Source organism: Grampus griseus (genome assembly GCF_964374135.1).
Source record: "Grampus griseus genome assembly, chromosome: 2".
Taxonomy (NCBI): domain Eukaryota; kingdom Metazoa; phylum Chordata; class Mammalia; order Artiodactyla; family Delphinidae; genus Grampus; species Grampus griseus.
In genome coordinates, this window is record NC_139018.1 from 117,510,753 (window position 1) to 117,526,714 (window position 15,962).

General features: G+C 61.0%; 1 protein-coding gene across 2 annotated transcripts in view; it reads right to left on the bottom strand.

The window, feature by feature from the left end:
* Window positions 1-373: 373 nt before the first annotated feature.
* Window positions 374-15,962, bottom strand: part of CSPG4 (chondroitin sulfate proteoglycan 4) — a 35,361-nt gene continuing 19,772 nt past the window's right edge. For both annotated transcript variants that reach the window (XM_082647352.1, XM_082647353.1), the window contains exons 3-10: window positions 11,678-15,199; window positions 9,827-10,309; window positions 9,318-9,494; window positions 7,484-7,682; window positions 7,270-7,404; window positions 7,004-7,170; window positions 3,393-3,576; window positions 374-3,075 (exon numbers count right to left, since the gene is read on the bottom strand). In XM_082647352.1, coding sequence (XP_082503478.1) covers window positions 1,247-3,075; window positions 3,393-3,576; window positions 7,004-7,170; window positions 7,270-7,404; window positions 7,484-7,682; window positions 9,318-9,494; window positions 9,827-10,309; window positions 11,678-15,199 — 6,696 coding nt within the window. In that variant the 3' untranslated portion in view covers window positions 374-1,246. The remainder of the gene's footprint in view (window positions 3,076-3,392; window positions 3,577-7,003; window positions 7,171-7,269; window positions 7,405-7,483; window positions 7,683-9,317; window positions 9,495-9,826; window positions 10,310-11,677; window positions 15,200-15,962) is intronic.

Genomic DNA, 15,962 nt, shown 5'->3' on the forward strand with positions numbered 1-15,962 from the left:
CCTTGTGAAAATCTCCAGGGAGCTGAGGGAAGGCACCTCTGGTGGTCCCCCTCTGCCCCCAGCCTTGGGATCCCCAAGTCCCCCTCCCTCCTCATTTTTGCTGCTCCAACCTCTTGAGAGATGAATAGAGAGGAACAGACCCTGGTGGCCTAGTGGTTAGGATTCCAGGCTTTCACTGCTGTGGCCCGGGTTCAATCCCTGGTCAGGGAACTGAGATCCTGCAAGCCGCGCGGTGCGGCCACAGGTGGGAATTTGGGCCCCATCTCTCCTGGTGGCTGAGGTCTGGCGGGATGGCCTACCCTGGTGGAGTGCAGGCTTGTGTGGCCAAGGGCCCAGTGCACGGTCAGACAAACAACACACGGCTGTCCAGAACCTCTTATCCAGAAGCACCGTTTATCCAGGCCCCATGGAGCCGAGTGTCCCCAAGTACCCGCCCCAGTCCTCAGGGGAGCACAGGCACCGCGGGGGCCCATGGCCTGAGACCCTGCCCGCTCCCCAGCCCAGCCCACTCTGGGGCCACAGACCCATGCTTGTCTAGCCATCAGCCCATCAAGGCGGGGCCCTGGGAATGAGCTGGCCTCAGACCCTCCTCTATTCCTCACCCCAGGGGCTCCAGCAGTCTGGGCTAGCTCAGCACCACGCTAAATAGCTTCCTTGCAATGCCCCTTAAATAAACCCATCCCAGAGCAACCCCCCCACCTTACACCCTGGATACATTACTCCACTGGCTTATGCCTTCTAGAGAGTGGGAGGACTCTCTCCTCCTGCCCTCTGCTCCAGGAAATACCATCTCCCTAAAAAACCAAGGGAAAAAGTTTTCCTCTCAGTCCTGGGGCAGAGATGAGGGGAGGCCTGGCTTGGAGCGGAAAAGCCAGGAATCCCCATCTGTCCCTCCCTTCCCTTTCTTCTCCTTGCCTTCTTAGCAGCCTGGGTCAGGTGTGACTTACCCAAGGTCACAGACCCAGGACCCAGAGTCCTGACCATCTAGGAAGTGGCTCTGGTTTTGACAGCCCACACTAGCTCCAGGGCAGGGGACTGACTCCAAGCCTGCCTCTGCCCTTGGCCCCTTGCAGTTCTCCTGGCTCAGAGTGAGCTGGGGAGGTTGCAGCTCTTGACTCCACTTGGTCCCGGACTCCTGGGGCTTCCTCTCAGCACCCTCCACCCCTGGTGTCCCCAGGGCTCTCTGGGGCCGGGGCCTGAGCAAGCCTGTCTCTGGCCCCATCAGCATCTGGGCCCAGGCCAGGCCTCACACCCAGTACTGGCCGTTCTTGAGGGCAGGGTTGGATGTCCGGCAGAACTGCAGCAGCTCTGGGTCAGGCTGCCCCCCCGGCGGGGCCCCCTGGCCAGGCACCGCTGTGAGGGGGATGGCCTGGCCCGGCTCCACCTTGCGGAAGGTCTCCGTGTCGCCGGCCAGGCCATTTCGGGGCTTGGCAGTCAGCACCTGGACGTTGTGCTTGCCCATCTTGTTGCGTTTGCGGAGGTAGAAGAGCAGAGGCACGATGAGTGCCAGGAGCAGGAGGACCAGGCACACAGGGACGATGATGCTGAACATGTTGGCCTCGAGAAAGCCCAGGAAGCGCCCCCTGGCCGCGGTGGGCGTGGGGCTGGAGGCCGCCAGGCCTGGCTCACCAGTGGGGGCGCTGCTCCCTGGCTCCCCTGCTTCTGTCCGAGCAGGCAGACTGAGCAGGGCCACTCTGTAGGGCCGGGCTGCGTTGTAAGGCTCCGTGGCAAAGTCCAGTGAGGCCACGGCAGGAGGGACACCCCTGGCCCACAGCTCCAGAGTGAGACTGTCGCCGGCAGGTCCAGGAGAGCTACTCTCCGGCCTGCCCACCTCCAGCCCCAGCCTCCCGTCCTCAAGGTCCTGCTGGGTGAACTGCTCCACAAGCTGGCCGCCCCTGGGCTCTGTCCTGGTCCGGGGCACGCGGACCACGCGGCCGTGCCGGGGTCCCGCCAGGAGCCGGAAACGCGGCACACTGCCTGTGCGGTTGGCCAGCTCGCCCGCATCTAAGACAGTGGGGTCCAGGCGTAGGGTGGCACCCTGGGGCCACGGCCCACCTGTCCACACATGCAGCAGAGCCCTCACGGTGACATTCACCGTGGCGGACGCGTTGGCACCCCTGGCCAGTGCCAGGATGCTGAATTGGTCGTGAGAGGAGGAGAAGCTGGTGAAAGCAAAGACCACTTCGCCCTGGTCTACCTGGAACTGGCTGAAGGCTGTGGCAGGCTGCCCGTGCACCAGGAGACGCCCATGCCGGGGCCCCTGGGTGAGGCGGTAGGCTGCGTCTGCCTCCTCCCGATCGGAAACCACCCGGAGCTGCTGCCGGCTCAGGGAGGCGCGCCCTGAAGCTTGGGGCACCTCTAGGGGTGCCCGCAGCTGCACCTCAATGGCCGAGGGCAAGACGTCCACGGCCAGGGACATGGGCAGGGGAGGGCTGGCCCCATCAGACACACTCAGCTGGAAGATGCCCGCCACGCTGCTCCCATTGGCCACAAAGGCCAGCCGCCCTGCATCCACGTCGGCCTGAGTGAAGCAGGTCACAGGCCCCGGGCTGGCCCCTGCCAGGCTCAGGAAGCCATTGTGGGGGGCCCGCTGCACCTGGTACTCGATCTCCCCCGGAGCCGAGTCTGGGTCCACCACGCTCAGCTGGGCCCGGGAGACGGGGCTGCGGGAGCCCCGGGTGAGCCGGAGCGGGATGGAGGTCTGCGGCTGCGGCGGCCGCTCATTCACATCCCGCACCGTGATGGCGAAAGCCTCTGAGGTTTGGGGTCCCGCCACGGAGGCCCCCGCGGGCCCCTGGAGGTGGGCACGGAAGTGGAAGCCGTCCTGCTGGGTGCCCCCGCCGCCGTGGGAGTATACAAGCTGTCCTGCGGCCAGCTCAGACTGCAGGAAGTGGGGCCGCCCGATGTGGAGGGGCTCCTCGGACACCCACAGCTGGCCCCGCTGGGGGAACTGTGTGACCTGGAAGAGCACATCGTGCTCCGAGCGCCGGGGGGCCGGAACGCTGGCCAGGAAGTTGGAGGCATCGAGGGCGGCTGTGGTGATTTCGGCCCGCTGGCCTTCCGAGACCCAGAGACCTGGGGGTGGGACACAGGCTATGAAGGTCCCGTCCACTGAGGGGAGAGCCATGGACCCTCAGATTAGGGTCCCCAAGGCCAGGTTTGTCCCTCCCTCCTCAGACCAGGTACCCCAGGTTGGGGCTCAGGGTCCCAGGAGGACCAGGATCGTGTCCCTCCTTCTGACCTCAAAGCCTCCCCACCTGCCCACCCTCCCTATAATTTACCAGGTCCTGGGAGTTGACATGAGCTGCTGACCTTGGCCTTGTGTCCCCTCCTATCTGGGCCTCTCCCAGTGTCCAGCCCCCCCAACGTTGCCATCCCACCATGCTGTTCACCTTTGTTCTTCCAGAGGCGGCTGGGGCGCTGGGGACAGGTAGCTTCAAAAGACACAGTCACAGCAAGGGTGGCGGCCATGTCAGGGGCAGGTGGTGAGGACAGCTGGAGCTCCAGGGCGTCATGGGCCTCCCAGAAGGGCTCGGGGGGCATCTCGTGCTCATACAGAACATTCCCAGCATATACCTGCGGGGAGAGCCCATTACTGGGACGAGAGGCAGGTCCAGCCCATGGTGCCCAGGAGCACTGGGCACTTGGGTCTCCCTGGCAGCCCCTCGGAGCCCAGCCTCCCTGGAGGATCTCCCCACTGTGCCTCGCTCTATGTCTGTAGCCCATGCTCTCCCTCACCAACTCAGTGGGTCGCCAGAAAACAGTCACGTGACAGTGAAGAGCCAGGCTCTAGAGCCAGATGCCTGTGTCAAATCCCAGCTCTGCCACCTTGGGCAAGTCACCTCAAACCTCTGAGCCCCTGGGAAAAGCAATGCTCTATCCGTGCTTCTCTCGACAGCAGGCCTTTCCTCTTTTGCATGAAATCCCTTACCCTCTTCCTTAGTGAAGACACTGCTTCTACCAACTCCTGTCTTTCTCCCATGGCATCCATTTCCCCCCAAACGGATTATTCCCATCCTTACGCAACTATGCTATCCGCCCACCGTAAAGAAGAAACTTCTCGACTTCACTTTTTACACCAACATTTGCTGTCCCACCTCCCGCACTTTTGCTCTTCTTTGCTGCAAAAATCCAAAAAGAATAGTCTATATTCTCCCCCGTGCTGTCTCGAGTGCACTCCACCCAGGCTTCCACTCCTGTTGTCACCAAGGGCACGACGGCCTCTGTGTTGCTGGACCCGGTGGCTGGTTCTCAGAGGCACTGGACACAATTGAGCATTCCTTCCCCCAGCCCACCCGGTGGCTTCCAGGAAGTTCTGCTCCCTTGGTTTTCCTCCAACCTCACTAGTCGCTTCTTCACAGATGCTCTGGCTGGTCCCTCCCCTTCTCCGCAATGTCTGTGGCTTGGCCTTGAGACTCTGTCTACAGGCACTGCCCATGTGCTCTTAGTGGGTCTCATGTCCTCAAATGCCAGCCATGAGATGACCCCCTTATTTGTATCTCCAGCCCGGGCTGTGCTCTCCTGAACTCCAGGCTCGTAGCCACCTGCTTCCTGGGCAGCTCCTCGAGGATGTCCGAGGGACATCTCAAACTCAGCATGTCCCAGACAATCCCTGACCTGCCCCACCTCTCCCAGCCTTCCCACTCCAGAGGGCACAGCTCTGTTCTTCCAGTGGCTCAGGCCCCACACCCTGGAGTCACCCCTGATTCCTCTCCTCCCCTCACACACCATCATCTCTGGTCTGGATTACCACAAGAGCCTCTTAACTGTGTCCTGGCTTTGGCCCCTGCTCCACCCCCCTCTACAGTTTGTCCTTCATGCAAAAATCAGAGTGAGTCTTTAAAAACGAAAGTCAGGTTCTGTCTCTCTTGCTCAGACAGTGAAATGGCTCGCCACCATTTGGCTTCAAAGACCCCATGTGACCCCGTTACCCATGACCTCACCTCCTCCAACTCCTCCCATGGCAACTCCACTCCAGCCACACCCACTGTTCTCTAGGGCCCTCCGCTGTTAAACACCAAGGAATAGTCTCCACTTCCATCAAGAAATCCGTTCCCTCCCCCTTCTAATCCCAGTGTGTCCTCCTGGCTTATCTTCTGTTTTCCCCTCTTAGGAGACACAGGGAACTATTTTCCTTCTCTCAGAAAAACAAGACTTATGCAATAGTGAGATGGAAGCCGACTGGGGTCACGGTGTGCAGGAGATTCTAGGAGCAGCGGGGTTGTGGTGAAGTGGGGAGCCCCGCATGGTCGAGAAGGGGAGCAGAGCCCAGTCAGAGGGGTAGCTGCTCTTCAGCTGATGGTCGGAAGAGGGAACACAGGCCTTTTAAGAAACGGAAATCAGGGTTTTGGTTTTTTTGGGTGTGTGTGATTCCCCTAATTTTAAAATATTAAATGCATGTGCAGGCCAAATAAAACACATCTGTGGGCCAGCTGTGGCCCGCGAGGACTGCCAGCTGTAACCTCTGGCTCAGGCTGACGGGTGGGCAGGAAGGAAACGGAGACCCTCAGGAGTGGGGGTGACAGCCTGGATGCCTGCGTACAGGAGCTACTTGTGGGTGGGAGGTGTCTGGCTGGGGATGAAGTAAGTCACAGGCAAGGTGGGGAGGGGTCCCTGACCTCTGGGAATCAGTAGTGTCCTTCGGTCAAAGAATCTTGGCCTAGCAGTCCGAAGGCATAGCCCTGGTTTTGCTTCTTACTAGCCATGGGCTCTAAATAGAGTCACCTGACCTTCGTGAGCCTCAGTTTCCTTATCTGTAAAATGGGGACACCTGGTCCCTGCCCTACCCAGCTCAGAGTATTGTGGCACAGTGGCACTGTCAGATACCACCCAGTCCTGCCCTGCCCACTTCTCCAAGGGGGGAGGGTGTGTCTGCCACGAAGCCTCCTCCCAGCTTCCCCGGGTGGCGCTGCCAGCCTGGCCCCCTGGTGGCCATTCAATTCAGTCCTTCAGATTGCTGGGGTGTGAGGGAAGCACTGCAGGGTGGGGGAGGGGCCTGAAGGGCTCATCCTGTTCCCTCCCCCTTCCTGGGCATCCGATGACAAAGCCTCCCAGGGATTCAGGTGCACAGCTGCTGCAGCCTGCTCAATATTTCATTGTGGGGAGGGGCAGGAAGGGAGCCATGGCAGAAGCTGGGAGAACAGAGAACCCAGGCCTGGGGGATGTTGATGTCAGCGACCTGAGAAATCTTCCCACCCTCGTTAAAGTTACTTCCTTCCCCATGCCTGAAAGACCACCTCCACCGCACTCCGCCTTCAGGGAGATCCAAGGCTGCCCTGGAATGCTTGGTACCTCCTGCACTTAGAAGGGGCCTTAATTTAAGCGATGGCTGCTGGCCCCACTGGCACAGTTAGCACAGAGAGCTCTGTGATGCCAGCAGAGGCAGCCTAGAGGTCTGCCTCTTCCCACGGCTGGTGGCCTCTGCTGTGCTCTGGGATAGCTGTGTCCTGAAGCTGCCACGACGGATGGATGGCAGCTCCACATCCAGCTTGACTTACTCGTCTGCTTCTGTCCACTCGTCTGCTTTCAGGACCCACTCTGCTTCTGGCTGGCTCTTGACCTGAGCCCCAGGCTCACACCTCTGCCCACAAGCCCAACAGCTGCCTTTATCTCAAACTCTATTCCCTCCAGACCAAACACTGCCCCTCACCAGCCACTGGATTGTCTAGGGTCCCCTACGCAGTGTGCCTTTTCCAGCCCCCTAGGGTCCAACAGCAGTTCCTTCTGGAAGCCAAGCCCCAGAACCTGATCCCTGCCCTGGGACCCTATAGCCCTGATTCCCCGCATCCTTCTTCCTCCCCCTGGAACGCTAAGCCCCATCTGCCCTACCAGCCTGGTAGCTCCTGGAGGGCGGGGCATGCACAACCTGGACCACGGCAGCCCCAGGGAGTGGCTGCCAACGAGGCTGGAGCTGGTACCCGTGTCTACACGTGTGTCCAGGGGCAGAGTGGGCCACTTGACGCTGGATGGAGTCTAAGTGGTGGCTGTAGAGAGTGGTCCTTACCTCTGCCTGAGTGAAATTCTCCAGGGCCTCCCCGGTGCTGCCCTGCTGGGTGTGGAATAGCCGGCCAAGCCGGGGCCCCCGTACCACACGGTAGAACAGGTGGTGGGGGTCGATGCCTGTGCTGGAACTGGCTCTCAAGCTCTGGCTGCTGAGTGGCTGGATGGACCCTGCGAGAGGCAAAAGGGGACGGTCAGCCTCTGACCAGGAGGCAGGGCAAGGCCTGTGACTGCTGGGGAGGCAGCCTGCCCCTGGCATGGCACACCCACCTGGGCAGATGGTCAGCGTCCGGCTGCCCTCCAGTGAGAGGAGCAGCTGCTTCTGGGCCGTCACCCGGAAGAAGTGTCCAGTGGAAGTATGCTCGCCATCAGAGAGGATGAAGCGGAAGCCTCCGTCTGGGGCTCCTAGGACAAACGTGGAGTTGGGTCTCGCTGGCCCACGCCGGCGCCCATCCTCGGGGCACCCCCACCTCTCGGCACCCACCTCTGTGTGAGAACAGCACGAGCCCGCCGTCAAGCTGGGCCTGGGTGAAGCTGTGGACCTCGGCGCCCGGCGCTGTCCGCAGCACCACCTGTCCGTTGCTGGGCTCCTCAAGGGTGTAGACCAGGTCCTCGGGGCCTGAGTCGCTGTCTGTGCCCCTAAGGGCCTCCGGAGGGATGGGCACAGTGGCCCCCTCCCACATCTGGGGATACAAGCGTGCGAAGGTTCTGCCCCCACCAAGCTTACCCACTTCTTTCCTCCCTGGCCCTGGGGCCACCATCAGGGCTCCAACCACACTGCCATCTGGGCTCCCCTGCGCAAAGGGCCCTCCATCTCATTCATCTTCCCCTGTTGGCCCAGGGCTCCCACGCCCAGGCTCCCTGCTCTCCATCTGCTCTAGTCCTGCTTGTCCGTCAAGGCCAGCTCATGAACCCCAAGAAGACCCCAGCTCTCACCCCCTCCCCAGAGATCCCCAACCCTGACCCGAAGTGCTGCTCAGTGTGGCTCACTGGCAGGGCAGGGGTTTCCCTTCAGACCCTCCATGGTGAGTCTGGGCAGGGGCTGGCACACGATGGGAATCGTGACTTTTGTCTGCCCAGGATACTTAGAAATGGGCTCCCTTTCCTGGTGAGGGATGGGGCGGGAGGCTTGGTGAGCTGGAGAGGCCAGGGTCTTGCAGCACTGGGATGGGGGCCCAGGTGTTTCCAGTGCAATCACGAGCCCCCAGGCAGGTGCGTGAAGGCTTCCTGGGGGCAGGCAGCGCCACCCCACGCTCAGAGTGAAGGGGATCCCCCCTCAAGCCTCCCACCTGCGAGCAGGGCAGGATCCTGTTCCTGTTCCAAGGGTCCTGTTACAGGTCCTGCTGCGTCAGCAACTTATGAGCGGTACTGGGGAGGGGCTCCCATACCTGGAAAACTGAGCCCTCTCGGATTCCCTCCCCCACCAAGGCTGACCTCAGCCAGAGCTCTGGAAAGAAGGCGGCAAGGCATAGATGCCAGGCTTTAGCACCGGGCTCCTGGCACAAACACGGTGGACAGCACCACCTGGTGGCTGAAGTGCTACACAGCACCATCTGACTGTGGGTCCAGGGCAGCCCTTAGCCTGAAACCTAACCTCTGCTGGCCTCCCCACCACGGGGCTGCTCTCCACAGGCACATCCTACACGACCAAAGATTCCCAGAGCCCCACGTCACAGGCAGCCCAAGTCAGCCTTCTTTTGAAACCTTCCATGGCTGCTGCTGACCCAGAGTCCACACTCTAGAAGTCAGCATTCAAGGCCCTGCCCATTTGCTACCCTGCTGTGCGGCCCTGGTCAAGCCACACCCTTTCTGTTCCACCAGTGACTTCTACTGTGACCCTGGAGAAGTCTCGTCACCTTTCTGGGCCTCAACTTCCACCGCTGCTGGATGGCAGCACCACTACTCTGCAGTAGCGTAAGAGGCAGGGGATCGGCCAGCCAAGCGGTGGCCTTCACTTGCTGGCGGTGGGAGTAGAGAGCAGTTGGAATCCACCCTTAAGGGTCTGAAAGAGCTTTCTTCAGGAGTCCTGGTCCTGAGCCATGGAAAAAGCTTCCTGATGAGGGTGAGTCCAGGGAACAGCAGGACCAAGCATGTCCATTCACAAGGCTGTCTATTGCACTTATAAGTGTCCAGTGATAAAGCCCCACACCTGTGTTCTATTTTCAGTGCAGTTGCTCTTCTCTCTTCCCAATAACCTAGTGAGGCATGTGGCAGGATCCCCATTTTACAGAGGAGGAAACTGAGGCTCACAGACGGGGAGCTATGTGCTGGCCTCTCTCTGTGAGGGGAGGTGGGAGGTGGTCCTAGAATGCTCTCACCTGCAGGCCTGTGTTTGTGGTGAGGATGGGGGGTTGGTCATTGACAGGCAGGATGGTGATGGTGAAGGTCACGGGACGGCTCTGGCGGTCCATCTCTGAGGCATTAGCCACTAGGACGAAACTGTCTGCCAGCGTCTCGCTCCCGTCATGCACATAGAGAATCAGCTGCTGTTCCACCTGCAGGCAGGCCCAGGGCTAGAGGTCAGGCCCCAGCAGGCCTGAGACCCATGGTGGGTCTCAGGCCCAGCACGTTTCATGCCCTGCCTTTGGGTGCAGGAGGAGATTGACTCCTCCAGAGCTTCCGTTTCTGCAGGTGGCAATGGGGACAATCATTTCTCCCAGAGCAAAGGAATGAAGGAGTGGAGGAAATGGGGACATTCATCTCTCTCTGCCAGTGAGGGAGGGTGAGATGAGGTGCTCTGTAAACGCGGGCTCCTGCCTCCTATCTGTGCATACCCCCAGACTCTGCCCCCAGAGCTGGGCTGCACCCTGGGCCTCCCTGACCATACCTCTCTCCAGGAGAAGGTGCTGAGGGTCCTGTCTTGAGGTCCTTCCTCTCTCTTCAGGACCCCATGCTGGGGTGGCTCCAGCACCTGCAGGTCAAGGCCCGGCAGCGTGGGGAAGTAGGGCCCAGTGATGCGGAGCAGTGGAGGGGCCAGCGTGCGGGTGCCGCCCTCGGGGACGCTGAAGTTCAGCGCCTCCAGTGGGATGGCAGCGGGCAGCACCTCCAGCTCCACGTGGATGCCCTCGAGGGGCGCACCCAGGCCTGAGGACACATCCAGGGAGAAGACATCACTCCAGGCCTCAGGGCGGGAGTGCAGGTACAGGAGCCTGCCCGCGTCCACCGCCTCCTGAGAGAAGCTGTGCACAGGGTCCAGGCTGGGCAGCTCGGCTGCCGTGGCGCCGTGGGACAACATCACCAGGTGGCCAGAGCGCGGTGGGGTCTTCACTGAGAACACAATGTCTGCCGGTGGCACTGCCTCCTGGGCTGCCTGGTTAGGAGAGGGGTCACAGAAGGAGGCTGTTGAAGCCTCTGAGGTACACACTCCCTCGGCGACGCACACAATCACACAACCTCAGATTCAGTGACACGGACACACAGTCTCACCACACACAAAGGTTTGGACAGAGACACATATATGTTGCACACGTGTGCGCACACACACACACACACACACACACACACACTGACTCCCCCTGCCGTGCTACTGCCACAAGAGGGCGCCCCATCCTTCTCAGCGACACAGACTCCTACAGTACAGGCCCCAGGCAGCTTGCAGACCCTAGTCCAGTCTAGGGCCTGGAGGGAAGGTGCTTCCTCATCTGATGGTCCAGCCATAAAAGGCTATACACCACCCCCAAACTCACATTCCTGTTCTGTCCCTCTGCCTGGAATACTGTCCCCTCATTCTCTGCTGTTAAATCCCAGACTCTTCAAAGCCTGGCTCAAATGCTGCCTTCTCCCGGCAGAAGACTTCCCGACAACAGACATGTTTAGTCACAGTCTGCCCTAAAGTCCAGACAGCCAGAACCACAAGAGGCTCAGAAGTTGGCAGTGTAAGAGAATAAGGCCCAGAGAGGGCAAGCAACTGGTGTGAGGTTGCACAGCAAGGCAATGGGTCTGCTGGATGGCCTGTGGTTGCTCTGTGAGGTTCCTGGGTGGTCAGCAGGCCTGTCCAGACCCTGAGGTCTGGTCTGTGGAAAGAACTGAGGACATGGGGAACTTCCCTGGTGGTCCAGTGGTTAAGAATCCACCTTCCAATGCAGAGGACGTGGGTTTGATCCCTGGTCGGGGGAATTAAGATCCCACATGCCTCGGGGCAACTAAGCCTGCAAGCTGCAACAAAGGCCCTGCATGCCTCAACTAAGACCCAATGCAGCCAAAAATAAAAATAAATAGATAAATATTTAAAAAAAAAAAAGAACTGAGGACATGGGAGCTGGGCGGTGGGGGCAACCAAGCCTGTCTTCAAGGCCTATAGTCCTCAAAGTTTGTACCTGTTAAAATCCTCCAGAGAGCCTACTCTTGTTCGAATACAGGTTCCCAGGCTCCATATCAGAGTCTATGGTCTGGGTGGGGCCCAGGAATTTGAATGGTTGGCCACAGCATGTACATGTGTGCACATGACATGTGGAGGAACACGTAACCCATAGGCAGCCATATGTACAATAAACTCCCCAGAAACCCTCAGGCACCCAACATGCACATGTACAGTTACATACCTAAGGCACATACACACACTGGCCCAGAAGCCACCACAGGCACATCCCAAACCATCCAAGCACGCGTGGCATGAAGGCTGGAGGGAAGGATCCCCTTCACCTGGCCCATACCCCTGCTCACGCCCTCAGCCCTTTACCTCCAGCTGGTCTCTTCTGATCTCAGCCGCCTCCCCCTGGAAGACATAGATCTTCTTGTTCTGGACCAGGTGCAGTGGGGCCAGCGGCCCCTCTAGGGCAATGGTCACTTGTAGGGCGGCATCTGTGTGCACAGGCCCTGCCTCCACAGAGAAGCCCAGGGTATCACGGGGGCTGAGGCTGCCGTTGTGGCTGTAGAGAATGGCCCCATCCAGCAGGTCCTGCTGGGAGAAGGTTGTGACTGGCTGGCCAGCCCGGAGCAGCAGCCCCCAGCGTGGGCCAGCTGTGACATGGTAGTGGACCTCATCCCCACCGCGGATATCTAGGTTGGTGTCCAGGTGGAGCACAGCTGTGTCGATGGTGCCCTGGCCTCCTTGAGGGACCACAAGGCTGGAGCCGTTGGCCACACGGAGGTAGGGCTCTGAGGCCTGAACTTCGAGCAGCGCTGTGGCCTGGTGCTGCCCATCGGACACCTGCAGCTGGATCCAGCCGCGGTCGGCTCCCGAGTGCACGAACAGGACCCGCCTCTTCCTGAGGTCCTCCTGGGTGAAGCGGTAGATGGGCCGAGTGGGCTCATCTACAGCCACGATGCTGCCGAAGAGGAGGTCCTTGCGGGTCAGCACCAGCTGAGCATCAGCAAAGCCGGAGTCAGCATCGCTGAAGGCCATGTCATCGGTGGTCAGCAGCCGCTGCCCACCGCGGGCCACGTGGAAGACGCGGCTGACGGTCTGCACAGGGGCGTGGTCATTCACGGGCTGGATGGCCACCCGGAAGACACCCCGTACCTCCTCCCAGGCCACGTCACCACTGCCCTCACCCTGGCGGGTAGCCACAAAGGGGATGTCATCTTCCGTGGTCTCAGAGTCGTCATGCTGATAGACCAGCCGGCCGTGCAGCAGGTCCTCATTGGTGAAGGATGTCACCACGGGGACACTGTCCTGTGCCCCCTGCCACACCAACCTGCCGTGGCGGGGCCGCTCCATGACCTCATAGAGGTAGCTGGCACTGTTGAGACTCTTGACAAAGAGGTGATCGGCAGAGAGGACGCCCTCGCCACCCTCAGGCACGGAGAGGAGGACGTTGGTGAGGACAGGGGCGTCCGGATCACCACCGATGTGGATGGGGAAGGTGTACAGTGGGGAGAAGTGTGGCGGGGCTGTGACCCGGAAACGGAAGGAGTCCTCGACTGCCTCTGAGGCACGTGCTGTGGCCCCATAAGTCAACCGGCCAGCCTGCAGGTCATCCTGGGTGAAGCTCTGACCGTCCGACAGCCGCAGGCCCTGCAGCTGAAGATTACCCTTCCTGGGGGCCTGAACCACCTCATAGTGGAAGGCGGTGGGGTTCGGGCCTGCCTCCTCCAGGGTGGCTTCCAGGTGGGCTGTGGTGATGGCCTCCTGCTGGGCGTTCTGGGGGTGCAGAGGCTCCAGCCGCAGCAGCCACACGGTGGCTCTCTGGACTGTCACTGGGAAGGACAGATTGCGCAGGGTCTCCTGGCCCACCTGCACCTCCAGGGCCACGTTCTCCACGGTGTCCTCGGCACGGTGCTGCGGGTCGGTGCTCAGGTACCTCACGCGGCCCTGCTCCACGTCCCGCTGGTGGAAGGCCTGTGTGGCCCGCCACTCGGTGCCCTCCGCCCCGCCCGCCCCCTGCTTCTGCAGCTCCCCAAACTGCAGGGCCCTGGTGAGTCGGAACAGCACGCTCACATCCTGCCCCACAGCATTTGTCTCAACCGACAGGTTGGAGAGCAAGACAGGTGCAGTGGAACCCTGGGCCAGGCGCAGCCCCGTGTTGTGGCGGACCTGAATGGCCGGCCGGACGGCCACCACCTTCAGCGTGACCGGGGGGCTGGCTTGCAGCCCGTCGCTGACCCGGAACGTCAGGTCCGGGGCGGGCCCGCCGCGGTGGACGTACACTAGGCTGCCCGCATCCAGCTCCCGGCAGGAGAACTCGGTCGCTGGCTCCCCAGGCTGGTCTTGGCGCTCCACAGGGAGGCCGGCGGGGACACCGAGGAGCTGGAAGGTGAGGCCCTCGCAGGCGGAGTCTGGGTCATCGGCCTGGAAGACCTCCGGCCCCAGCAGCTTCTGAGTGTGTTCCAGGATCACCATGTGGCTGCCATGCGGGAAGATGATGCGGGGCGGGTCGTTGACAGGGTTTATCTGAATGGGCAGGATGTACGTTTGGCCCCTCCGAAGGCAGGAGGGCACGGGCCCCCGAGCTGTCACCGACACCTCAAGCACAAGCTGGTCGGAGGTGTCCTCGGAGCCATCGTGGACGAAGCGGGCCTTGCGGTTCACCACGTCCAGGAGGGTGAACATTTTCCGTGCCTGGGCACCCGGGATGTCCAGCTCCAGCTCGCCGTGGCGGGCCCCACGGCTCACGCTGAACAGCACCTGGGATTTGCGCAGCTCGGCCTCGCTCAGATCCAGCGTGGGCTGCACGTGCCGCCACTCCAGCCAGGCTGTGCCGCCCTCGGCCACCACCAGCGGGCGGACGGTCAGCAGCTGGGTGAAATTGGCAAAGATCGGAGGCAGCCCTGGTTCAGGGGCGCAGGGCTCAGGCAGCTCCGTGGCCGGCCAAGCCTCAGGTGCCAGGGTGGAGAAAGCTTCGTATGGGCCGTAGGCATCCTCCTCCTCCTCCTCCAGCCTGCAGCCAGCCTCCATGCTGCGAGTCAGCAAGGCTTCCCGGAGCCCCCGTCTCTGACCATTGATGCTGAGATCCTCCAGGCAGCCCAGCAGGGAGACGTTGACAGCCAGGCCCAGGCGGTGTTCCTGGAGATGGCGAGAGCCCTCTGCATCCAGCCCTCCAAGGAGGAGACTGCCTCGTGGCTCTAGGTAGCTAAGGACCCCACGGTTGGAAGTACGTGTGGGGTACTGGTCCACGGAGATTTCCAGCCTGTGAGCATCCACGTGGACGCTGACCTCGTGGGGCTGCCCATCGGCCACAGGCACACTGTTGTGGAGCAATACGGTGCCCTGGCCCTTCTCCACCACAGCCCGCAGGTGGCCCTCAAATATGTCCACGTAGATGAAGTCCCCATGCCGGCCCCCTGCCTGGAAGGCCAGGGGCGCCTGCCGGCTCCGTGTGGTGAGTGTAAACTCCAGGGTGCCTTCGTCCCGAGTGCCCCAGGCAGGGAAGGCAGCCAGTGAGTGGGGCCCAGAGAAGCCCATGGCCACGTCATCACCGGCAGAGAACTCCTCAGCACAGCCCTCAGGCACGTCTGGGGTCAGTGGCCGAAGGAGGTTGCGGCCATTGAGGGTGGCTGTGTGGAGGCAACCCCGCAGGGGTCGGCTGGCTCTGCTCACGTAGGGCAGGCCAAGGCTCCCGGTGCCCCCCAGGAAGAGCCCATAGGGGACCTCCAGGGGGGCCTGCTGGACTTGGGCGGAGGCATTCAGGAGCCCATCGACTGACAACAAGGCCCAGCTGTCTGACACGGTCAGCCCCACAGTGTGGGGAATGGAGTCGCTCAGCAGTGTCTCTGCCAGGGTCTGCATCCTTACCTCCTCCTGGCCCAGGATAAATCTGACCTGAGGAGAGACGGGGGAATGGGGGATGGACGAGGCACACTGAATCCATCACTTCTGCAGTAAAAGCATAACTGGTCCCCCACACTTGGGGTCCCCAGAGCAGAGGGCCTAGGACAAAGGCTTCTCACGCCACTCCTCTCCCTTTCCTGCCATCTCTTTACGCATCCCCCAAACACTCACCAAAGTGATCTCTGTGCCAGGCCTGGATGGGCTCAGGGGACCCCGATGTGAATCCGATGTGGTCCCTGCCCACACAGACCTGTCATACAGCAAGATGCTTTCCTAGGGATTCAGCCTAGATTCCTTTATGTCTCCCCTCTTTCCTTGGGTGAGAGGTGCTAGAAAAATCACCTTGGCATACGGAAGATTCTTCCCCTGGCACAACGGGCACCTGGGAATCCCCTGATGAGTCCCCCTAAGTAGACCAAAACACCGTGGGGTCACTGAGGCAGCCAGGCTCACTGTTCAGAAATGGGGAGCCCAATCAGATGCTCTGTGTTTTGACCTGTCCAAGGGGAGGTCCTTGGGGAGAGAAGAGAGACATGGTTCTGTCCCCAGGACACTGACACCAGAGCTGGCTCTGGTGTGGTGTTCCCACAACCAGATGGTAAAATGGGTGGTACGGAAGCTGAAAGAGCAGAGCACTAAGAACGTATGGCCTTGAGAGTCCACGTATGGAGCACCTTTCTAGGGGTGTGGCACCAATATACCTGGCAGGGAGGAAGAGCATCAGTGCTAGGTTGTACCAGGCCGTGTTCAACAG